General features: G+C 42.1%; 3 protein-coding genes across 4 annotated transcripts; 2 read left to right on the top strand and 1 right to left on the bottom strand.

Annotated features, from left to right (window-relative positions):
- Positions 1-95: 95 nt before the first annotated feature.
- On the bottom strand, positions 96-1578 carry LOC127376415 (G-protein coupled receptor 15-like). The gene is made up of 2 exons (XM_051423306.1): positions 678-1578; positions 96-518 (listed from the first exon to the last, which is right to left on the bottom strand). Exons 1-2 carry the CDS (start codon positions 1538-1540, stop codon positions 473-475), a joined length of 909 nt encoding a protein of 302 aa, XP_051279266.1. The 5' UTR covers positions 1541-1578; the 3' UTR covers positions 96-472.
- Positions 789-20823, top strand: LOC127376413 (hypermethylated in cancer 2 protein-like). Of its 2 annotated transcripts, XM_051423302.1 has the most exons (3): positions 789-805; positions 7578-7793; positions 18085-20823. In XM_051423302.1, exon 3 carries the CDS (start codon positions 18141-18143, stop codon positions 19899-19901), a length of 1761 nt encoding a protein of 586 aa, XP_051279262.1. In that variant the 5' UTR covers positions 789-805; positions 7578-7793; positions 18085-18140; the 3' UTR covers positions 19902-20823. The 2 variants fall into 2 exon arrangements, with proteins under 2 accessions (XP_051279262.1, XP_051279263.1); XM_051423303.1 differs by lacking the exons at positions 789-805; positions 7578-7793 and adding an exon at positions 7881-8375.
- LOC127376414 (adenosine receptor A2b-like) lies at positions 4117-6280 on the top strand. The gene is made up of 2 exons (XM_051423305.1): positions 4117-5365; positions 5845-6280. The coding sequence occupies exons 1-2, from the start codon at positions 4359-4361 to the stop codon at positions 5945-5947; spliced, it is 1110 nt and encodes a 369-aa protein (XP_051279265.1). The 5' UTR covers positions 4117-4358; the 3' UTR covers positions 5948-6280.
- Positions 20824-24907: the final 4084 nt, after the last annotated feature.

The following is a 24907-nucleotide window of genomic DNA, read 5'->3' as shown; positions in this document are numbered from 1 at the left end:
GTGATTAAATAGCCTATTTTAATCGTTTGACAGCACAACAAAAGAACACAACCCAGTTACAAGTTTCAATATAATCAAAAGATCCAAAGACTATCCAAAATTAACATTTTTATTCTGTTAAAAGCGTCATGACAGGTACCTTGTTTCCAAATGAAATGTCAGAATCAGTGGGCTTAGCCCCAAACTAATGGAGGACCCTCGAAATATGTGGCAATGGCAGATACAGTAATGGCATACCTAATCTCAAATACAGTCCATATTTCACCTTTGACATCACACCTGAATTTCCACACAAAAAAAGCTCAGCAGCCCAATCTATCAGGTGTGTTTTGTTTCTTTTTTCAAACATTTAAAACAGGAGGATTGAGAACTCACATGCATTCAAAAGCGACTGAAACACTTGCAATCCTCACGGCAGCCACTTGATCTGGCTATTTATCTAATTCTCCTTATGATATTGATGCTGGTAATTTCATAAGGCTATTTTGTTTGTCAGTCCATCAACGTTTAAGCCAATTCTGTAAGAGAGAGAGAGAGAGAGAGAGAGAGTTAATGTACATAATATTTATTATTCACACAACATTCTAATTCATTCCAACTACTACACAGTTGGTAAGACACGGAAAATACCAAAGTAGTGTCATTTTGAATCACTAAGTGTTGAGACCGACTCTTACCTTACCATCCGCCAGGGGCAGACCCTCCTCCACACTGTTCTCCACACGGCCCCACGCAGCGCCGGACTACCCCAGATGTACAGAGCCGGCGTGACCAGCGCGTTCAGGCGTGCCATGATAGCAAACAGGTTAGTGGCTTCATTCCTAAACCTCATACCTTTGCTAGTCAACTGTCTGACTATTATATTGACAAAGGATGGACACCACAGAGCCAAGAAGCAAATAACCACAAACACAATGATGCGTAACGACTCCTTCTTGTTGTCTCTCTCGGCGCTGGGCGCCTCTCTCACCAGCTGATTCCTGGCTATGATGTATAATTTAATTGTCATCAACACTTTAATGAGAACAATAATCTGCAGAGCAATTACACCAAACGCGTTTATTTGAGCCGCCTTTGAAATGGGCACCATGTTCTGCACCGTGAGGATGGTGTAGGTGTAAATCCAGCAAAACGCGCAAAGCCCAATGACAAACGCCCTCGTTATGTAGCGGTGGTAAAAGAAAGGGTGGCACACAGCGAAGTACCGGTCAAACTGAGCGAAGAGGAAGGTCAACACGTTGACTCCTAGAAATGAGGGTAAGATATAGTAAGTCCCGTTCCTTGAGGGATAGCCCTCTTGGACGTCGAAGAGGCCGAGGTAGTAGACCGATAAGCCGGTCAGAGTGTCACTGATGCTGGTGTTCAGCATGAATATAAAACGGTTCTGGCCTCGCAGGGACCGGGTTGAGGATATCCCGATGACCACGGAGCCGGCGACGAGCACGGCACTCGTGGCGAACAGGATATGGAATATGAAGATGAGGAAGTCCTCCGGTGTGTCGAAATCCACCGACAGAGGGACGGTGGCGTTAAGGAGCATCCTGACGCTCCGCCAGAAGACGAGCGTCCATTATATTTATAGATGAAAGGTGCAACTTGTCAGGATTTGAGCGAACCTCCTTGATCTCTAGAGGACATAGGCTTTAGCATAAACAAGTGTAATGTTAGGGTGACGCATGACAGACATATGGAAAGAATAAATGAGGCCTAATCACAAGAAGTCCCAGAAGTGTTCGGTAATGGTGATCAGTCACTTGTTTGTGCGTCCTGTGGTTTCCATAACGCGTTCTGGGTAATCTGGTGCGGCCTAAAATGTCCTCTTTCACCTTTAAGTCTGAGTTCTACATGGTTCAGGATGACCCCGTAAAGACCCCACTTAATGGTGAGGGTATTATCATGAAATCGTGCATACATTTATGCATAAAAAAAAAAGAATGAACTAACTCATGTAGTGCTAATGGACTATCAGAGAAATTAATACAATTTCATGCCTGATTTAATGCAAGAACATCAAGTAATACAACAACTGAGGTGTTTCAATCATAATTTTTAAGAGTTATTCGATGTTCATGTCTTCTTCAAGTCTGAGACAGGGCAAAAAACTAACACACACTTCTTCATTACTTCATCATGTTAGTGGCCCTTCAGCTAAAGTAGTGACCTGGCTCATATTCACCACGGATATATGAAATAAAATGTATTAAGCATTTATGGATTGTTTTGGCAACATGACACCAAGGTCACTGAATGTGGTCACAAAATGTACTGCAGAGGCCTATGGTCTTTTCACAGTTGCTTCATTCACAAAAACATAACCAGGCACTTCAACAGTAATATCTAAGAACAATGCCCAAAAGGAGGTAATTTGCTTGTTAAAAAATAATAAGTAAAGTAAACCATGGTTTTTTTTTTATCAGTGTCGAATACAGACTAGATTGAAGAGCCACAAACAAGACACCACATGGACTTGAATACATATCCACACTGTGTCCTGTCCCTTTAACGGCAGACTTAATTATGAAGAAGACATAATCATCATTAGTAACTCAGAAATCATGATGATTGCATTAAATCATGCATTAGACACTGTTAATTCTTGTACATTACTGATAGTTAATGAAGTGCTACATGAATAAATTCATTCTTTTTCATGCATAAATTCATGCTAATTCTCCATAAAGTGCTCCTGAATCCTGAAATTGTATCTCTTCTAAATCAACAGAGATATTCTTCAACAAAAAAACTAAATGTGTTGATTAATCGAGACATCTGTGTAATGAGAAAGTTCTTGTCTCTGCAGGAGTCGTTTGAGGCCTTCCTTTTTATCACAACACAGTTGTAATGGAAAATGATTCCGTTCTTACGTGTCTATGTTTTGTCCTCTTTAACCCTGTTTTCAGTTATTAAATAGTATAGACATTGATCATAGCCATAGGGCTCTACATACTGTATTTCATCCAAACACTGAAGTGCTCATTTCAATCATGAAAAATTAATTAGTCATTGAATTGTACAATTATTTGCTCATTTTAAATGCTTTGTTACATTAAGACATACTGTATATGTCCTGTTATTGAATCATTAGATGAACTTTTACCCTACAGTAACTGACTAAAGTCAATGTGTGTTTCAGCCACTAGAGGGAGCAGTAAGCCATTTTTTCATTATAAGGCCAAAAGACTTCTGTCTACTGTTGGCAGTAATCCAAATAAATTAAGAAATATTCAAATCTTTAAGTTAAGTAAAAGTACTAATACCACAGTGTGAAAATAATCCATCACAAGTAAAAGTCATCCATTCAAAGCTGTACTGAAGTAAAACTATTATATTATACTAAAAAATGTATCTAGTATCAAAAGTGGAAAAATAAGAAAAAAGGTAGCTGTTAGTGTTTTAGTATTATATATGATGTTTTTGATTAATATCACTGCTGCATTGATGTGTGTGTTGCATTTCACTGCTGGAGATGTTTCAGGTTGAGATCATTTTAACTATACTTAATATACTGTTGGGTAGTTTAATCTACAGCAATGCATCATTAGATCTTAATGTTTGTAGTGCCGCTGTTATGTGAGAATCACGTATCTCTAAAAAGTCAACAGTTTGGCACAGACAAGTTAGGTGTCATAAGAGTGAGGCGGCTTCTTCTCTGTGTTGTTCTTAAGTTTTCCTAAAGCAACAGATGAAACTAATGTTTATGGCAGTCCCAGATTTGCAGGTTCCTATTTTACTTTACTTTCTTTCTTGTGTCCTAAAATTTAAATGAGCTTCAGAGGCTGACGTTGACTTATAAATGTTTCTGACAGCTTTCATACAGCTGAGGTGCTGAGAAGTCAACGTGTCATAAAAAAAGATAATAATAATATGAAGAATTATATAAGAGAGAGAGAGAGAAAGAGAGAGAGAGAGAGAGAGAGAGAGAGAGAGAGAGAGGAGGGCAGAAAACCTGTACAGTTGTCAAACATTTAGCATACATTCAGCAACAGACTCTAGAAAGAGAAAGACTATTTAAATTTGCTAATGATAATAAAATTGTATTTGATTTGGAATAACAGATTCTAGATAAAAAGCAAAGCTAAAAAGTTTGGTTTATTGCACATGCTGAAGGGCCTTTGATGCTGTGAGTGAAGTTTTGGAAAACCTGCAAATTATATAATCAGTTTATGTTCTTCAACTCTGATATAAAAGTACTGAAGTCAGGACTGTAAGGTGTGAGGGTAACATAAACTTTATCAGTGCAATGAGATACAGATAAAAGATGAATTAAGTCAAATTGTTGTTATTCAGGCCTATTAATGAAGTCATTTGAATAAGTCGACGGCCTCTGTTTTTTCCAGGAGCTTGTTGACTTGTTGTCCATGGGAATTAAAGTCACCGAGGTCGACGTCTTCCTGTGTGTCTACATAAACCAGAGCACAGGTAGAAACCCCCTCAGCTGCATTGCTTCCCTTTGCAGTGAAGAACTGAATCATTCTGTTGCACACACGCTTTTCTCCGCACCGATGAGCAACCGCAGCCAGGGTCTGTCTCTGGTTATGCCCCCCACCAGCTTTGGCAATGTGTTGATGGTGCTTTTCAGCATTCTCCTGGCTGCGACCATCATTTTCCTCAACGTGTCTGTGTTTCTGTCCATACTGCTGAACAAGACACTGCGCAGGGAGAACCGCTTCATGTACATGCTGAGCACCTGCCTCAGTGACATCTGCACCGGCGTGTCCTATTATTATGTCGGCGTGCTCGATGTGAGGGACAGCTACGACTCCCCTACGAGAACCTTTTTCATCGTGCCCACGTTTCTAGGGCTGTCTTACATGGCCATCCTGGCAGCGCAGGCAGACAGGTACCACGCAGTGGTGTCACCTTTTAAATACTCCCAGCACATGACCCGAAACAAGACCCTGCTCATCATCTTCTCGTACTGGCTTTACGCATTCTTGATCGTGGCTGCGCACAACCTGGTCACAGTCGGGATAGCCAAACAGATCACGAGCATTGGTACGTTTGCGGGGAACATAACCACAGTGATTATAATGATAGGGCTGAATGTTAGGCTGTTCATCATAGCCAGGTTCCAGCTGGAGAGGGAGCCGCCCTCTGAGGAGAGAGACAACAAGCGCTCGTCAGTGTATCTCATACTGGTGGTGGCTGTGTTCTTCTTAGGGACGTGGCTGCCTATATTCTGTCATATTACGGCCTGTCATTTCGTCCGTTCGCCCTGTTACAACTTTAAGAATGAAGGCACTGACCCTCTTCGCATTTTGCCCCGAATTAACGCTTCCCTGACCCCCCTGCTGTACATCAGAGGGTGCGCTGGGCTCAGAGAGACGCTGCTCACCAAAGTGTGGAGACCCTGCAGCGCGCAGAGGTGAGAGGATGTTGATGTTTGAGGAGTCTGCACGTTACACATCACCGTTATCTAAATATGCTTTTCATGATAGTTAAAGTTTTAAAAAATATATAAGAGCCCAGAATCACCTTTTAGATTTTGCAGAAAAATGTCTTTTTATTATGTTTAATCAAGAAAAACACTCATCCAAAATATCCAAAATATAATGTATTTATGACAATATTCTGAATGCCCCATCAACATCACGACTTGTGGACATGAATATATTGTAGCTCACATATGCACAGTTTGTGTTTTATGACATATTTGCATGTTTTGTTAATTATGTTCTTTTTTTGTTGGATCTTGCTTGAAATTCTTAATTATTTGTTTTGTTTGTCGTGAAAACACCAGGGCAAATGTCTTAAGTATTGAGTTAGTTTGATCATAAGCAATTGAATCTTAAAATTGATCCATACATGTTTTTTTTCCCCCTTCTCTTTCATTCCCTTCATCAGACGGAATCTTGGACGACTTGGCCCAATACACACCCGCTCCCCGCGGGGTAATTTTAAAGTTGGATCGATGTCTATGATTGTAAATTCATGCCAACATAAATAAACAAATTAAAGATTGATGAGGAATGTTTCATCATGTATACAAATGATGAGGACAAGTTCGGGCTTTGGGTTTCTTGGAAGATGTTGGAAAGGTTGTTTTTTTTTTTGTTTTTTTATCATACTCAGCACATCTGACGACTGTTTTACACCTCATTTTTTCCATTGTTAGTCTCAAATGGCAATAATCTTTAATATTTAATGATTTGTTAAATGTTTAGTCTAAATGTTCCACACAGAAGTAATGGGGGAAAAAACAAATGAACACTGAATCTAGTTTTATACTACATCTGTATACATCTCAAGAAACAAACATTAAAGGTCGTCAATAACTTAACTGTGCCAACGTTTTATGATTACTTTCAGCCATGTTGATTTTCTTTGTCAACATCTTTATATTTCTATTCTCTTGGAAAACATTTAAATGTAAAATATGTGTATGACCTGGTGTTTTAATTCGAAGTTGAAGTAAACTTAACAATTTGAACGCAAACTTAACAAAAGGGGAACCAGCTGTGTTCAAACTGATCGGCTGTATACAGAAACACAGAGAGCCCGTCTGACTACCTTGATTATGCAACTCCATGTGCACATCTTCCCTGCAGATGATGCAGTTTCCGCGGCAACCGCACAGTGTCAGAAGAGCACTTTGGCACAGCGCCATAACTTCAATATCCATGGAATGTGAACCATAAGCATGAAGCATGGTAGACTGGACTGATACAATATCTGCATCAGTCTGTATCCCTGCAGCAGCTTACAGGCGATTGGGCACACATATACACTACTAGCTGCAAGCCGGGCGCCATCATCAAAGTAATGTCGTTAATAAAGTTCCCAATAAGTGGTATGTAGGTGAGAGCCATCGCTTGGTTGTATCCTTCTTTGCTATTGGCTGAGGGCTGGGTCTGGGTCCTCTGTGCTAAAAGGAGGAGCCACCAGATCGCCACACTTCCGCACATCTGGTGCCCAATTTCTGAACCACAGCCACCTCTTTCTTTTCCTTTCTGCTGATACTTCTAAATAATCTGGCCACCAGTCATATGGAGATCTGTCATGGCTTTGAGGTTTCAAATTTAAAATGATCTTAAATCCAGCTGATAAACTAATTTGAGAATAAACAGGGTTGGTGCAGCTTTCTATGATGATTGCAATGTGCGCATTAAATACTCTGCATATCAAACCGCAGTCTACATATAAAGACTCTTGAGCTTGCAGGTGGTGTAACAAGTGCAATGCTATCTATATTTAAACCTGGATATATAATACAACATAATTTATTTGCTTTCCTTAAAGCCTTAATTAAACATTTTATATTAAAAAAATGGAAATCCCTGCTGCCTGTCACCACTTTATTTAAACACAGCTCCACTGGCACTTGTTTTTATCTGCAGTCCCTCTCATAAAATAATAAAATTGTTTAATAATTATTTTAAATGAGAGAATCAGGCCTTTGACATTACACAAAAATACATGTCAAGTCAGACATCTTTCGCAGCGCGGACCTGCATTCATTCAGCAGTGTAGGATCATGGCTGAGTCGTGCTGCAGGTAGAAGAAGGCCCTTAAAAACCACAGTCTAAACACGGCATATCCCTCCCTCTGCCTTTCTCTCTCTCTCTTCCATCTTGCAGGTAAAGTTGCCAGGGGTCTCGGGCTGAGAGAGAGTGGCCAAACCCTCCCACAGTGGGATGTTTTCTCTGCTGCACTCTGGGCTGGTTTCTATTCAAATGTGGGTCAGGGGTGAGGAAGCCTAACGTCATAAGCTTGCAACATGGCGTCCCGAAGGCTGTGAGATGAGCAAGAGGATGGTAAAGAACGCTTGAGAACGATCCTACCGATGTAATAAGGTATTTAAAAGAAATATTTTCTCTTTAACGCGGATTGCGAATGTGTAACGGGTCTACTTTCGTGTCTGTTCTGAGCGGATCGGTTTTTTTCTCGCCGCCGCTGCAAGGATCGCAAACGTTTTTTTCGGCGTTACCGTGGTGTTTTTTTCCACGGCGTGCCAACAAAAAAAAAAAAAGGGGGCTCCGCTGGTGCCTGTTCTGGCTCTACCAGCCTGCTTGGCAAGCCGAGGGATCCCACTTCATTTGTTCGAGCATATCGCGGCTCCTGCTCGAAACCGCAAGCTAAATTGTGGCCGTATTTTGGCGTCGGGGGTCATGTAAGAGATGCCCCACAGGACGAGTGTGTGTACACCAAAATAATTACCAGGCTGGCAAAGCACGTTAGGCGACAGAAAGGATCCACGAACGGCTCGTCGCAGCGCTTCAGAGATGTTACAAATGTTTCCACACTTTACCCCGTTTACACCCTGTTTTTTCATAATCCGATATGTTGAATGAATTGTTTACATGAATGTAAGGGGGGTAATGAGCTGGAGATTTAATTTAAATCGATCGCCCCCCCTTCGTGCAATCAAAACACAGGTATTTATTTATTTTATTATTTTCCAATAGCAGTAGATTTCCCACTGTGTGATAAATGAAACGCGACTGGTTTGGGGGATTTTACGCACGGTAGGCTATTTTGCGCCATTATTATGATAATCATAGAGATGCCCCACTCGATACCTATAGTGTAAACTGCATTGTTTATATGTAGGGTAAGCCACCTTGGTCTTAGGTGGGGCTAATTAAAATTAATGTAACAGGATTTACTTGTAAATATTCTCAATACAATATGAAGACGCAGCTACTTTCTGGTTTAAAACGGTGTCTTGTTAAGGTGAATTTGTATCGATGCAGGAGGATTGTGTATGTCTTTTTAGCCTATAGGTAGTACTGCTATACATCGACCATCTTTGTGATCGGCTACAGTGTGGGTGTAACGTTACATCGTGACCCAAAAGCTGCTGTGCTTTAATAGAAACAGTGTTGCATTGTGTGGATTTCCAGGTGTAAATCACTAGTCTGATAAATCCCCCCCCCCAAAAAAAGCTACATCAGTATGTTGGATATCTTGATTATTAAACTCTAATTCATGACAACTACAAATCACTTGGTAACTAATAAAACAATGTTATGCAGTCAGGTGTGAAGGCTGCTTGGCTTCTCAGGTGATTGGTGTTGTTAAAGTACCAAGGGGCATGGAGATAATAAGGCACAAGAATGTCAGTAATGTGGGTTCCCTTGACTGGCTGCTGTTTTTGTGTAACCAAATGTTTAGTTGTGTAAAAACATTTCCATTGTAGGTCTGTTTTCACGCTGCGCAGTTTCAACTAAGAAAAAAATACACAATACGCCAGATGTACTTGTGATAAGACGCAGGACTGGTGTGCCTGTTATACATGCTAACAACATGTGAGATAGTATTATAATGGTAAACTCTCTTTTGTATCACGTGTGTCACTCTTCGTGCTTGTGTTAAATGAGATCCTCACTTGAGATCCTCAATGTGTGTTGGGTAGCCACAATCGTTTTAGTTGGTTTCATACATGACAAAGGTGGCACTGCACAATCCTGTTTGTGGCTGAATCCCACAATGTTATGTGTTTTTATTCTTTTGGATTGAATACATTCAGGGCAGTTGTTGGCGTGAGCTCATTTTAAAGAGCTGTTTTGTTGGGAGTTTTGGAAAATGTTGCTTTCCATAGATGTTGAGACTTTTTCAGACTTTTTAGTCTCTTGTCTTAGGAAAGTTTAGACACAACATTTGAGCAATATGAAGGTAAATCCTGGACTTTCACAACCTCTTATCTTTTTCAGTGTTGCAGGGTACCGTAGCCTACAATATGAAGATTATAGGACTATATCTTGGCTGGTTACACCCACCCAGAAGAGTAGTTAAAGTGTGCAATTGCAATTTTTAACAATACAGTTGGCACAAGGCACAAAGCACAAGATTTTGGAGGCTTGATGAGTTGCATCCAAATACATTTTACACGTAATATATACATGATCTTATTTGGTGAGGCTTGTAAAGCTCCTGGTCTGCATTTGATGATGACTGTGCTGTATCTGTAACAGCAATAAGCTTTGAAGCCTGACTGTGCTAAGTGTTTAGTTCAAGTAATCCCATTATTGCAGGTATGCAGAAATTAAGAACTTGTGTGAGTGACGATACAGCATTGAATTTTAATTGATCTCTTATCTTTCGGATAGTAGATTAAATATAACACTGAAGATGTTTTACTTAGGCTGTTTGGCAAATGTGTAGCAATCTCTACCAAAACACCTTAAAGAAAGGAAAACAAGTGTAACAAAGTAACCGTTGTGCTCTTTTGCTTCTTGTTTTATTGCCCAACCATCTGCGCATTGTAGCTGTCAATATATATATATTTGTAATCTTATGATAAGTGTTGAACAAGTTAATTTAGGCCATTAAAATGACCAAGTCTAGTCAACTGATCAGTGTGACTAGTTTCATTGATTACTATGGACTACAAAGTGGGGCCTGAAGGGTAATTTGAGGCCCGTGTGTACGCCTCATGATCCTCATGATCAGCCGGTTGGTCTCGCCTCACCCTACTTGTCCCTTCCCCTTCTCAACACACGCACGGTATCCTGTGTGTACATTGTGATCATGGCTTACAGTGGTGTGTGTGGGCAGCACAATGCAGTAAGGCTACTTAGGCTATATGTTCTGCTGACATATTAGACGAGGACTTATAGATTGTGCTAGGCTGTCGTATCTATATGGATCCGTCTGTTCTGGTCTGTGCCGCCTGTTCGAGGGGCAGTTTGGTTCGTTGAGTGGCTAAAGCACCTCGGGGCAGGGTGGTTGTTGTTCTTTAAGAAGAAGAAACGGTCTGTGGAATGTAGTGCTGATAGCCAGAAGGTTATGTAGTGTTTAAAGGCTGGAGGAGGAGGGAGGGAGAGGGGGACAGCTCTGTAAAACCTTGGACCATACAGGATCTCTCCTTACCCAACATGCCCTCTGTCCTTAGCCAAAGCATTAGGCTCCAGGTCATGTGGATCTGCTGTTTCTTTTTACTGGTTGGGGGTTTATCTCATCAACAGAGTTCATTCTCCTAAGACAGAGGTTACTTTATCATACCAATCATATGTTTACTTGTTAGTGAAGTGGCTGATTACTTGATTACTCTGTGAGGGTACACAGTCGGGTACAGTATGTGCCAATTGCAAGCCAGTGTTGCTGGTAGCCTCAGTGAAAGTCTCCTGTCTTTATTTAATTTCTCCAGCAAGCTCTTTGGATACAGCGACTGACACACAAAATACAGTACAGCATGTAGGACCCAGAATGTAGATGCACTCATACATAAACCCGTGGCACAGATGTCAGTCTTACATATAACTTTCTCTTTTTTTTTATTATTAACAAATTAGACACATTCATGCTTTCAAGTTATTAGAATGTCTATTCCTTTGTTATTAAATAAAGTTAGCTAAATCAAGATATGTTCATTAAGGTATTTGAAAGGACTTTACTATAAGAAACTGATTCACAACTTGATTTGATGCTCAGAGAAATTCTGTCAAACCTGAACATATAGGATGAGTCACATATACTGCTCAGCCTGCTCACATTATGTTGGTACTTCCTGGTTGGTTAGTTGGCGATTGTTTGCACACTTTATTGTGTTAAATATGCTCACAATAATCAAGTGAATAGGCTTTTAGACATTTTTAAACTATTTATTTATAGCAATTTTATTAACAATCAAAAGGTGAAATCTCCATAAGGCACTACAAATCCAACATAGCTGTAACACAGGCAGATAATGTAATGTGGAGCATTTAGGACGCTCTGTTGGCAGGAATTGAATATAATATTCATAGCCATCTTTTCATTAGTGTATAATCAACTGTAAATAGGAATAGTTGTGTTTTTGTTACCTTAGAATGAGCTCTTTTTATCCACAAACCACATACTGGCTGTAGATAGGGCCTCTCACGTTTTTGAGAGTTTCTCCTGCACATTTCACAGCACGTTCTCATTCCCAAGTCGTCAAATACTGATGCAAGCGGTGTTCAGTTAGTTGCAACCAGCGACGTCACCGCTCGATGCTACTAAATCCTACACACTGGTCCTTTAAGAACTCATTATGCCTTTTTAGGGTATTAAAACCTGTAACCATTATCAAATCTGGCATTCTGCCCTGTCCTGCCTGTCTTTCTAATTGGACATCAACAATATGGTATCCATTATTTAATTATTATTGGTCCCATGCCAATAGATAAGTTCAATAAAGTGCTAAAGTGATTTTAAATGGGAGTTTGCCACAGTCTTAATGTAAAAAGGAGGGGATTGTACCCAGTTTAAGTTATTGCATCCAGCTCTGTAATGGCAATAATTGTGAAGGGGCGGGGTTTTGAAGTTTTGGGTGTTTGTGCTTTTGTTTTTTGGGGGGTTTGTACGCATGAGAGAGTATACTTGTATTCCTGTTACTCCCTCTAGACTTTGCTGTGGCTTCAACATCTAGTGTTACCTGTGGATGATATGCACACCATCGTGCAAATTCATTCATGGCCTGTTAAGTTGTGATCGAGGAAAAGAGACACATACTGCTGCTTCATCATATAAGGGAAAACTCTTTAGAAAAATCTAGTTGATGCCTTGCTGCAAGAAAATCCTGCAATTTAAAAGGTGTCTTTAGACAGGTGGGGTTTTTTTTTTTTTTTAGAGAAAGGAATGAATTTGCACACTAACTGATCCATGGTTTGATTACAGGTTGAGTTGTGCACATGTAGGAGAATTTGTGTGCTTGTGTGTATGCGAGAGAGAGCCTTGCATTTTCTTCCCCTGCTGCACAGAACTGGCACACTGTGGTAGGCAGCAACTACTGGCCCCCTCCTGTGATGAAATGGACTGGGTTCTTTTCATTCCACTGCACCCTGGGCAGGACTTGTTTGTCTGTAACAAGGCTGAACTGCCTGACAGAAAATGAGTCTTAATTGGAAGGGTTCTACCCAGACTGCAGCAGGGACACTGTAATTCATGTACTTCCCCCTTCAGCCTTGCAGCACAAGGGTCATGCACCTGTTCTCTAGCATTTGTATCCAAACAGTTCTGCAGAAATTCATGTCTCCAAGACAAGGCAGATCAGTCTTTACCCTCTTGTCTTAATATGTTTGAGCCTTGGACAGCAGGATTTCTCCTCTGCATCTTTTTAAGAGATTATAACCAGAGTTGGATCATTGTCCAGAATTCCACAATATGCTGTGCATCAGAGTTATTCAACCATTTGCCATGGAGACACAAGTATTGGCAGGTTTGTATTTCAAACAAAGACCACAGCAGGTGATTTCACTTATTTCACCTTCTGTAGTTTCTGGTTGGGTATGATCTGCTCTCCATGGAACCACAGTACTATACTTCTATAGTAGTACTGTGGTTCAGACTGTATGTCTTGTTATAAAAAAAGAGATTGCACTAAAGTTTTTCTTTTCTAAATTGCTTATTTAGGAGACATTTGGTCATGCTCAGTGTGTTTACATACACATAACTAACCCAAATAATATGGAAACAAGAAGCCAGGTTTCATTAAAATGAGGTAAGGGATTAAGGAAACCCTGGTTAACACAGCTAGATTTCACCTGCAGAAACATGATTTCTTTGCCGTGTAATTTTTTTCTTTGCCTATGTGCATCACAAAGACTTCAGACAGGGAAGTATTGCTGGGTGTGGGGCAGTGTGGTGGGATTGAAGAAAACATTACTACTTTTAAAAGTGCATGTAACCAGTCGAACGGCTGAACTGTATACCATTTGTGTCACTAATATACTTCAAATATGATGGTTTTAAAAGACATATGGGGGGAATTACTGACAGACCACCTTCCTGGAACTGCAGGTTTTACAGTCACCAGGTTACTGTGGCGCATATAAACACATTCACCAATTTCCTGCCTTAACCTGATTAGCAGCAGTAACCTATATTTTTATATGCGCGTTTAAACAAATTGCTGTGGACCAAAGTTTCTAAAATGAAATCATGACCAAATAATTAGAGAGAGCTTCATGGCGTTTCTGATGCAGCACAGGTGAAAAGGAACGTATAGAGTGGGCAGCCGAAAAAGCACAGCTGCTCTGTTTTAATCTCCTCATTGTATTGTGAGCGGTCCTTTCACTTACGAGAGAACTGAAACTCAGATAATTGCAATACCCATGAGTCCTGCATGGATCAACCATACCCATGCAGCAGCGTCAGCCATGTTGAAATGGCTCAGAGGTGGTTGCTCAGTGTTTGTATTTCAAACTGGCTTTGTACCATCCCCCTAACCCCTCCCCCACTCCCTCTGCCCACCAGCATACTCTCTGGGTGTGTGTGTATTTAAGTGTGTGCTGTGTGAATGTGTTTAAGTGCACTGTCTCTGTGAATGTGCGCACACAGGGAGGCCTTTTGCTCGTGTACATAATTGGCTCTCTTTCTCTGTCTGCTTCAGTCTTTACCTGTGTATTTGTCTCTTCTGCCCATCTTCCCCTGCACAATGTGACCATCTACACAGTTCCACAAAGTCAGTACTGTATATTGTTTGAAGGAATGGCTGTGAAAGATAACCCTGCCACAAAGCCTGGGTTGAATATGCTTTTTAAATCCTTGTTTTCTATTGGTTGTTTAGCAGATGACCTTTCACAGTAGTAGGGTGTGTTTTGTTATTGCGCCACAGGACTTTGCCTCACCTCTGCCCTCTCTCCTGGCTCTTTACCCTCTGTTCAGGAGATTAGTGCCACAGCCCACTGCTCTCTTGCTCACCTTCGCTGTATGAACACTGACTCTGAAAGGTTTACTAGCTCACTGTTTAATCCATAAACTCCTTGGAAAAAGGATGCAATGACAGGCAGCAGCAAATGAAGTCAAACCAGATCATCCAGATCTTTGGTATGACTAGCTCAATTGAGAGGAGACTGACATTAATTCAGTGCTGGGGGCACTTTGACGCACCCTAGTTTTCGGTCCCGAATTTGCACACGGATATGTTATCCTGATCATGTCTGTCAAGTCTGTGTAAACATACCTCTCTGCTCATCTCCTCATCAGCAGGCTACTGAAACAAGTCAAGGTTGAGGCTAAGCAGTGTTTTTAAAGTGAGGTTTGCCACTTTATCATTAAGCCACAGTCAGTTTTTGTAAAGGTTAACACTGCAGGCAAGGTAAGCTGATCCTGTGCCTGTGCTTGAAGGGCAACATCTTTCCCAGTCTGCACTACGAGCTCATAGCTGTCTTTGGTTGGTATGTGGTGCCATATTTGGTCAGAGCAAGTATTGTTTCTCACGACCCTCCTGCTCAACTATCTTGCCATCTCTCGACCTCCATGCCAGTCTTTGCAGAGGGTTTAAAAATACAGGGATCCAACCCTGCAGAAAATGCTGCTCGTCAACTACGTAACATTATACATATGAACTGGTCATCTTGCATACTGGAAACATCATTCTAGCTGTTCTAGTAGGGTCGTCTTTCTAATCGGTCATCCATCCCTGACTTTACACTGTAACTGTGAGGCTGTGATGCTGTAACAGAACATGGTGTAGATATGGTACTGAAAATGTTTCTACAAACTGCAAAGAGCACCATACACCCTCAGATGGAGCTGCCATGATGGGCCTGGCCTGTCTGTCCCCTGTGGTATTAAGCCTGCTTTCCTGGGCAGAACCATTGGAAGGGGAGCTGGGCCTACACGTGTCCCACCCTAGCTGCATATAGATCAGCCGTAATCCATTAGCAGCTCCCTGGAATCCAGCCGGCACAGCACAGCACTGGAGGGGCCAGGGGGAGAGGGTAGCGGTGTCGGTAATGGGGGGGGGGAGAGAGAGAGAACGAGGGATGAGAAGAGGAGGGGTGGGGGTGGGGGGAGGGCTCTCTTTTTTTTTTTTTTTTTTTCCTCCTGAGCTGGCTTTTTACTCTAAACCCAGCCCCCTTTTTATGTCGGTCTGCTGGAAAAGCCTCTTGAATCCCCCCATAAAGCCTGCAGAGGTGTGTGTGTGTATGTTAAGAGAGAGACTTGACTGATATATGGCTTCCTGGCTGGCATCATAGCAGAGGCCCTTCTTTCTCTAGCAGCCCTCTTCTCCATTACTGCCTGCAGGGTTGAGTGCCGTACACCTCTGTAGCACATTCTGCGATTAACTGCAGATCTGGGTTATGTATTCCAGAATAGCTCATTATAATTCACGTTGGGGACAACGAGCTGTTCCTGGGATGTGTCTGCATACCCGGTGAGAGGCTGGTGAGGGTGGGAGGATAGAGGGAAAGGAGGAGAGCAGCAGAGGAAAGACGGGGGAGGGGAAAAAGACCATGAGAAGAAGTGTCAAAGCAGACGAGGCAAGCCCAGGCCTGGACCTGAGAGTAATGATCACTTCAGCTGATTGTATCAGCTACCCAGACTGTTCCAACAGCACTGGCTTTGATACATCAGCCAACCATCTCCAGTTAACAATTTTCACCTTGTTCTTGCACAATGTTCAGTGTTGCCTGCAATAGACACAACAGTGTTGTTCTCAACATTCATCCCAAACAAATTCCCCTTATATGTTGTCACCTTCTTCAGCGGCAGTTTTTGTGGGTTTCTATGTCAGTCAATTCTCTCACCAAAGTCTGTGTATTGATTGAAGAGCTTAACTGTACGCCCTTTGCCAGTATATTCAGTGTTTTGCTAAAAAAATTTGTGATGGAGTATTTCATTATGCTGGAAATTTCAAATTCCAACGTAAGCTTGCTGAAACCTGATTTATTTACACTCGATTGATTGAACAGATCAGAACAGATACATTCTTGGTGAATCTGAACTACTTGTTTTTTGTGAATTTCAGCCTTCAAATGAACTCTTCCCCTCCCCACTCCACCCTTCCAGAAAGGGTTTTGACACAGAGTTCAATCTTGTGTCTTCTGGTACTTTTGCTGAGTTTAGGAACCACTCCCTTCTTTTCTGCTGTGTGTTATGAAACATGTTTTTCAGTAAATCTGTAGGTTGGCATGAGGTTGAAATGGCACATTTTCACATGTATTTATGGCTTGAGTTAAGCATTTCTCTGCATTACTGTGTAATCTCCTATAATGCGGTATACCCTGCTCTGATCAGGGGCATTAAAGATGTGTGTCCATTTTCCCAGCATGCCCAGGGTTTTAAGAACATGTTAAACATGAGTCAAGAACAGATCGTGCTGCTTCATCTAAATCACACTACGACTGTTACCATCGTGCTGTGTGTAGGCCTTTTGCATCTATTCCATGAAATTTCTGTAACAAAATTTGTGTTTTCCGTGTCTGACTAGAAGTGGAGCACTGTCGTATGTTATAGGTCATCACTATGTAGTTTAACAGTGAATGATATTCATCTGTCCTAATTCCATAAATGAGGGCCTCTCGGAGGATCAGGTGTTGCTGTCCTTGTCTTTGAGCCACCACCCCCCTGCCCTAGCTCCTGTGTAGTTTTACCTGCTCAGGTGTCACCTAATCCCTCCCCCCGGTCCTGCTGTGCCACCGACCCCCACCCCGAGACAATAGGGCAGGGCTGACATTACCATGACCTAATGGCGACTAGAGAGAGCCGAGTTTCCAAAGAGGGCACCCCACCGAAACTAGAGTTACTCTGCGAAGATAGGGAAGAGAAGCTGAGGGGAGACACCTTAGAAAAGTTGTTACTTTACCCTTTCTTCTACTCCGCCCATTTGGCTTTTGTGCCAGAACAGTGGCAATGTGTAAGATCAGAACTTGATCCATGTAGGGTTGCAATTTGTTTAAAAAGGACGATGAGAGGGAAGGAGGGGTTCCAGTTTCTAAGCTGCCGTGTGATTATGTGGCACGCTGTGCTAACAGTTTGCTAATTTCCCCTCGAGAGCTAAAAGCTTAGATTGATGTACTCACAGTGGGAGTCATAACTCATGCAGTTTAATTGTTAGACGTGTCAGACATGCAAGCCATGTAATTGTCGCTTATATATCTGTTTTAAACCATAATCCGACTGAGAGATGCCGTAAACTAGGAATTCAATCAAACACATTACCTTTGAACAATGTGAACTCTGTTTTGCCACCAAGCCTGTGCATGCTGCGTTGACCAAGCAAATACAACAAAACTGCTTGGTCACGATTTTTATTTTTACTTTTCCTTATACATTGCACTTCTTTCATTTTTTTGCTCTGGCTTACACACTGTATTGAGCAATCATGTATCATGTAATACTTCTTCATGCCTATGATGCAAAATTAACCATCTTTTTTAAATTGTTTTCTTTCAGCTTCAGGTGTTGCTCGTGTAGGAAGAGAGAGAGAGAAGGAAAGAAGGAAGGTGGAAATGGAACTGCCAAATCATGCCAAACAACTGCTGCTGCAACTCAACCAGCAGAGAGCCAAGGGCTTCCTGTGTGATGTTATCATCGTGGTGGAGAATGCGCTCTTCCGTGCCCACAAGAACATCCTGGCGGCAAGCAGCATCTACTTCAAATCTTTGGTCCTCCACGATAACCTCATTAACCTCGACACAGAGATGGTTAACCCCTCTGTATTCAGACAAGTTCTGGACTTCATCTACACTGGGAAGCTCCTGTCCTCGTCGGACCAGAGCAGTGAGCAGAACTTCAGTGCCCTCTTAACCGCAGCCAGCTACCTCCAGCTCCATGACCTCGCTGCTCTGTGCAGAAAGAAGCTCAAGCGCAGTGGTGGGAAACCCCTGCCAGGTAAACCCTCCACTCCAGGTCCCCTTAGCCGCTTACGCCTCAACAACCAGCGCCTTTCCTCTTCTACCCCTGCTGGCCCTAAAAACCACTATCCTCCGACCCCTTCTGATGCCGACCAGCCACAGCCAGATGAAGGCCTTCGGGACAAGCTCTCAGACGACGAAATGTTTGTTGGCAGCTCTGGGAGGAATGGGAATGGGGGGAATGGCAGCAGTAATGGTAACCTCAGCAGTGGAGGAAGTGCTGGGGAACCAGACCTTGGACTAGACCTGTCCAAGAAGAGCCCTCCCTCTGCGGGCACAGCCACTGATGCCCTAAGCCCACACAGCAACTCCCAAGAGTCCCCTCAATCTGCCTCAGTATCCACAACCAACAGTGCCTCACTGGATGACTCCTCTACCACCCTACCAGGTGGAGACACCTGTGGCTCAGAGACCCTAGAGATAAACAACTCCTCTAAAACCTCAGAGGAAACCCAAAACCAGCCTGAAGGCCCTCCGCCTCAGAAGAAATCCCGGCAGGGTGCTCGGAAGAATGAATGGCCTAAGAGAGAGGCATCAGGGTTGAAGTCTGAAGATCATGACAGGCCACTGGTTAATGGGGTGATTGTGGGTCCTAAAGATGGCCGCTCCTCTGGGGTTGGAGGGGGCAGTGGTAGCAGCTTCACCTCTGACCAGTCCTTACAGTGTAAAGATGAGGAAGAAGGGGGAGAGAATGGCCAGGATCACAGTGATGAGAGTGGGCAGAGTGACGGAGAGAGTGCAGGAGGTGGAGGAGGAACAGGAGGGGGACACGGTGCCAACTACGTGTACCGGCAGGAAGGTTTTGAACCAGCATTCGGAGACAACCTCTATGTGTGCATTCCCTGTGGTAAGGGCTTCCCTAGTTCTGAGCAGCTCAATGCTCACGTGGAGACACACACTGAGGATGAGCTCTATATCAAAGAGGAGGGAGGGACCTTCGTGAAAGAGGAAGATGAGGAGGAAGCAGAGGACCTTTCTGCCCCTGTGGGCCCCTCCACCTTTGGCTCTGAAACGCGCCCATTCAAGTGTACAGTCTGCAGTAAGAGCTACAAAGACCCGGCAACGCTGAGACAACATGAAAAGAGCCATTGGCTGACCAGGCCTTTCCCCTGCAACATCTGTGGTAAAATGTTCACCCAGAGGGGCACCATGACACGCCACATGCGCAGCCACCTTGGGCTCAAGCCGTTTGCATGTGAAGAGTGTGGCATGCGTTTCACACGCCAGTACCGTCTGACAGAGCACATGCGTGTCCACTCTGGGGAGAAGCCCTATGAATGCCAGCTATGTGGGGGGAAGTTTACCCAGCAGCGCAACCTCATCAGTCACCTGAGAATGCACACCTCACCCTCATAGAAATGCATCAAGCCAAAGAACTCTGGGAATAGAAAAAAACATTTCTGTCTTTTTCCCATCTCAACAGCAAAGAAACGCACATGTACGCATTCACATGCAGACACACACAGTTCAACATAATAATTCCAGTTTATGACGCCCTGGCTAAGTGAATGATGTAGCTGTTAGCCGAAGTGGGCTCTTGGTGACGGTGGGATCTTGTTGATTCGAGGATCGTGTCATCATTTATATCAAGTGACGTCTGCTCACCTCTCAGGAGTTCTAGAGGGACAATTACTCCTGTCTCTCTCCAAAGTCACAAAGCCATGGTGGAGTGGCATGACTTCTGGTCTGTATTGTAAGTCTGTCAAATGTGAATGTGGGTACTGATATAATGTCAAGCCCCCTCACCTCATACCCCTCAGCAGCCTTTCTACCTTCTACCTTTGCGCATTGAGTCTGAGTTTTTCAGATTGTCCCTCAAGCTGATTGACTCAAGAGTCCCCTCTCTACTCCAGTGCTATTTTGACCAAAAACCCATGCAAACAATACTGGCAATAATTCAGCAAAAAGATTATTTCTACCCAGACAGCTTTATATCCTTTGTTATGTTGGTGATGGGGATCTGTATGTAAGAGGAGGGGTAATGGGGTTTGGGACCATCTCAATGCTTTAACTGAAAGTCCTGAAAGAAGGTTCATGGTGGGATGACATTGGATTAAGTTTTAGTTTTTACAAACAACAAATACTCAAAGTCCTCTCTACAGCTGTTCACAGTAACAGAGAGGATTATCGGTTGTTTTCAGTTTTGCCTGCTAGTGCTACCAGGAGTGAATCCTGGTTAGAAAGATGAACCCCTTGAGGTACTTGTTTTACTTAAAAAACTTGTAATGTTTCAGTGAATGTTTTAACTGGAAGGTCTTGGGATTTTTCTTGTGGAGGGGAGGGATTTGGGTTGGGGTGGGTTGGGGTGGGGTTAGTTTAATGGGGGTAAGAAGAGGGTGTTTTAGATTGAACGTTATGTTCAGTGGGTACGTTTATTTTTTTGTCTGTATAGCTTTCCTCCCCTCAGAAAAAAGAGAGTCTATTTATATAGGCTTGTGACCTCGCTACCTCTGATTACTCTTACGAACTCTATGTTGATTAGTTGAAAGTTCCTATGTAATTAATTGTAAAAAGTGTGTAGATTATGGTAACTTTTCACCTAATGCTTTAACCTGCCCATCTCTCAACACAGGTTTTTAATGCTCATAGATTTTACACATTAATATTGTTTTTAGCTGTTGTTTTTACTCGTCAAATATAGCTTTTTGGGTGCCCTGCTCAGTGTGGCCCCCACCTCAAAGTGTACTGTAGCTTCCAGCCTGGAGCAACTAGTGGTTAGTTAGTATAGATGTATAGTGTTCCAAAGATCTTATGAATGTTGAGGAGAACAGAGCTAACTAACAAACATTGCTAGACAAGTTCATAACCAAAGTTTTTAAAAAGATGTACTTAAGATATATAGCATACTAAATTATTTCACTTTTGAGTTTTCTTTTGCTGTATAAAACAAATTATGAATTATATTAAGTCCAGACAAAGAAATCCACTCTTTCGATGGAGTTTTGGCCAATGACTCTGACACTGAGGAAGGTTCTTGTGGTTTGCAAGGAAAGCTTGTGCTGATTGGTGGGCCGGTATAATGTAAACTTTACCACCTAACGAAAAATGGTAAAGTTTGAAAACATGTTCCCTGAACATGTTTTTTTGTTTCCTTTTGTTTGTGTCCAGAGTCCTTATCACTTTATATTCCCTGACTTTAAAAACAGGACTTGATGATATTGTATGTGTTCTGTTCAGACCAAAAAAAGAAAAAGAAAAAAAAGATAGGAATTATAATCAGAATTTTAATGTGAAGTTCAAGTTGCTTGTTAGTTTTTTGAGCCAGACTTGTGAAAACTTGTAATAAGAAGGGAGAAGTAGAGATGCACTGGACAGCTGGACAACTCATTGGTCTTCTGCAGCATCCTTTTGTTTCTGATTGTATTCCATTATAATCATGTATTCCATGATTTCCATGATAAGTTATTTTAAACCTCTGAAGCTTTACCTCATCATAAGCACCCATACGTTGGGAATGCCCCCTCTGTTGTCTGTGGCTTTCACTGAAACCTGTCCAGTGTATCTACTCTTAACGGTTACACTGTGGAGCATGAACCTTCACTACAAGTTTTTGGTATAGGCATTCCTCTGTTATGTTGGTTTAACTGTCTTCTTGATTTTTTTTTTTGATTTTTTTTTTTTTTTTTTTTGATTTTTTTTATTCCTCTTTCGTCCTCATGTTATGGTCTGTGAAATGTTTGTCATAATAGGGATGCAGCTACAGTTACACAAACATCACTACCGTTTTAAGGTACCTGCGTCCTGGACTCCCTGAGTTGTTACTTGGTTATGTTGGATGTTGGTGTCTTGCTGTTTAAGCAGTTGCTGTTTAGTGATTGCATGGTACATCTATGAAATTTTCACACTACCCCAGCCCCCCCCCCAAATCACAAACATGTTATTTATCGCCTGATCCATTGTTGCTTGTGACCTCTTCTAACTTAAGAGGGAGTCCACAATGCATTGCCTTCAAACGTTATTGTACTTGTCAGCACTTACTGCAGTACAGCATAATGTCTGTCACGCAAAAGGTGTTTTTGTACAAGATCTCTAGCCATCTCTGCAAAAGACTTTGCAGTTGCATTTGAATGCTTGCTTGTTTGACATAACGAACTACGAACTCCAAACTGTGACCATACTACTACTACTACTACTACTACTACTATTACTACTACTAGTACTACTACTATTCAAATACTTCAGGGATTGTTCTGCATCTGTGAATGCAGACTCTCAGCTACATTTGTAAGACATAGTATTGTATCGATTTCTCTGTATTTTAATCATGGGAAAAGCAAAACACTAGTTTCATATTTAAGACAAACGGGGGTACTTTTTCAACTAACACAAAGAGCCTTGACAAAGGCGGGGCAGCTCGAAACAAGTCTACATTTTAGTTAGTAACACAGTATGTTCAGAAATAGTTGCAAAGTTGTACAAAGAACTAAGAAGAAAAAAAAGCTCATACCCAAATCCACAAACTATTTTTTAAACCAAAGCACATTTGAATGATTATGGAACCATGTGTGGCTCTAAAAAAGAAACATATGTATTTATCTCATTGTTTACATGAACTTTTACAGTTTTACAGACCTCAGTCGATGCTCGGCCAGTCAGAGAGGTGGTTTTGTGTGTATTTTTTTAAAAGATGCTTTTCCACAGAGGTTGCTGCCAAAACAAAAGCATAGCGTCAAACATGGGGTGAACTGCTGCATATTCAATTAAGGGGAGGGGCGTGTGGTTTAGGGGCACCCCCCTGCCAGCTGGCTTTGGGGTGACCCTGCGCCCCAGTCCCCCTGGCCTCTGGCCTGTCTTCTGATGGGACGGCAGCAATGGGGGTGGGCAGAGCGTCCTTGACATATTAATCAAAAGGCATTGTTAGTTAGGGTCTTTAGCTCAATGTTGTGTCTCTGTGTTTACCCAAATGCACTTGAGGACTACCTTTGCTGATTGGGTCTCTTAATGTGTAGAAGTGGGTGGGTGACGCTTGAATGGTTTGGGTTGTTTTATTAAACATGGTACATCTCTTATGCTGGCGGTTGTTAAAACCTATCTGGAGAATGTAGCTTTAATTTGCTCACTGCATGTAAACAGGCTTATCTGGTAGTCTTAACTGTGAATGTTATTGTCGTATTTCTGATTCTATGTTTTGAAACAATTTTTCTTTTTAGTTGCCTGTGTTCTGTGGGTAAAAGCAGCACAAACCTCTGGCTGGCCGGGCCTCATACAAAGTTGGTGCAAACACTTATTGACAGTGTTCTTTTTTTATCAAATGTCTATTGTCAGTGATGAATGTATTTATTTCTGGTCCTGCCCTCACCTCTGCAAAGAATATGCTCAGTGTGTGAGACTGAGGTGGAGGCAGGACCCCCTTTTTTTTTTTTTTCGTTTTGAGGATTTCAAGCTGAGAATCAAAAATGAGACACAAAGCATAGCCATTAACCACAATCTGTGAAGTTGACTTTTTTTGTGGGAGAACTGATTTTATTTTTTCCAATTCAAAGAAAATGGTCTATGGCATTTAATATCTTCTTTCTCAGTTACACCTGACAGTCTGTAGGGTTCTTCTTTCATGTGATCCACTATGGGTATTTTTTTTTTTTTGCCCATGTGTTCTTGAGTTCTCACTGAATGACTGCACACCAGGGGAGTTGAACCTTAACCCCTTGTGTGTGTCTGTGGACACAGGCAGGACACTGTGACCTGCCTGTGCAGAAAGGAGGCTACTGTATCTTTTAAAGCTTGCTCTCCCTGGGTGTTGCCATGCTGCTGCCATTAGGAAAAAAACAAAAAACATTCACACAGTAGAAAACACGCACATAATCGACACGCTCTCTCTGCTGAACGGTAGTGTTCTCATGACTATTGTTACATTTCTTGTCTTAAACCACTTGCCACTTCTTCCATATCTTTTTCATGACGTTAATGTTTTTAGTGTCTGTTAGTTCTACATTGGAGGATTTTAGAAACGGGGGTGAGATAGCTTTACTAAGTGCACTTTGTATGTTTTTTCAAAGCCTCTGGGAAGACCCGGGCGCTCTCATATCACTTCCCATTTAACTGATGGTTTACTCTTTGTCTTTCTCTTCTTACCTCATCATTGTTCTTGTGTGTTTGTTGAAATATATCATTATGCAGTGTTACAAAAGCTTTAAAAATGAATATACAAAGCAGGAAATGCAACCGAGAGACTGTACTTGGCTCTAGGCATTCGAGTTTCCATCTCATTTCTTGGTGTTATTGTTGTTACACCTTGTACGGTTGTTACTATCACCATCCTCTCCAGGCGTTTTGTATAGTTGAGGGGCTGGTCTGTCCAGTTATTATGGAGATGCTCCTTCTTACCTCGGCAGACTTAACCAAAGCCAGTTTTAAAATGGCCT

The sequence above is a fragment of the Dicentrarchus labrax genome, unplaced genomic scaffold, assembly GCF_905237075.1.
Source record: "Dicentrarchus labrax unplaced genomic scaffold, dlabrax2021, whole genome shotgun sequence".
NCBI classification, from domain to species: domain Eukaryota; kingdom Metazoa; phylum Chordata; class Actinopteri; family Moronidae; genus Dicentrarchus; species Dicentrarchus labrax.
Note: the sequence above shows the minus strand (reverse complement) of the source record. Positions and strands in the feature narration are given on the sequence as shown.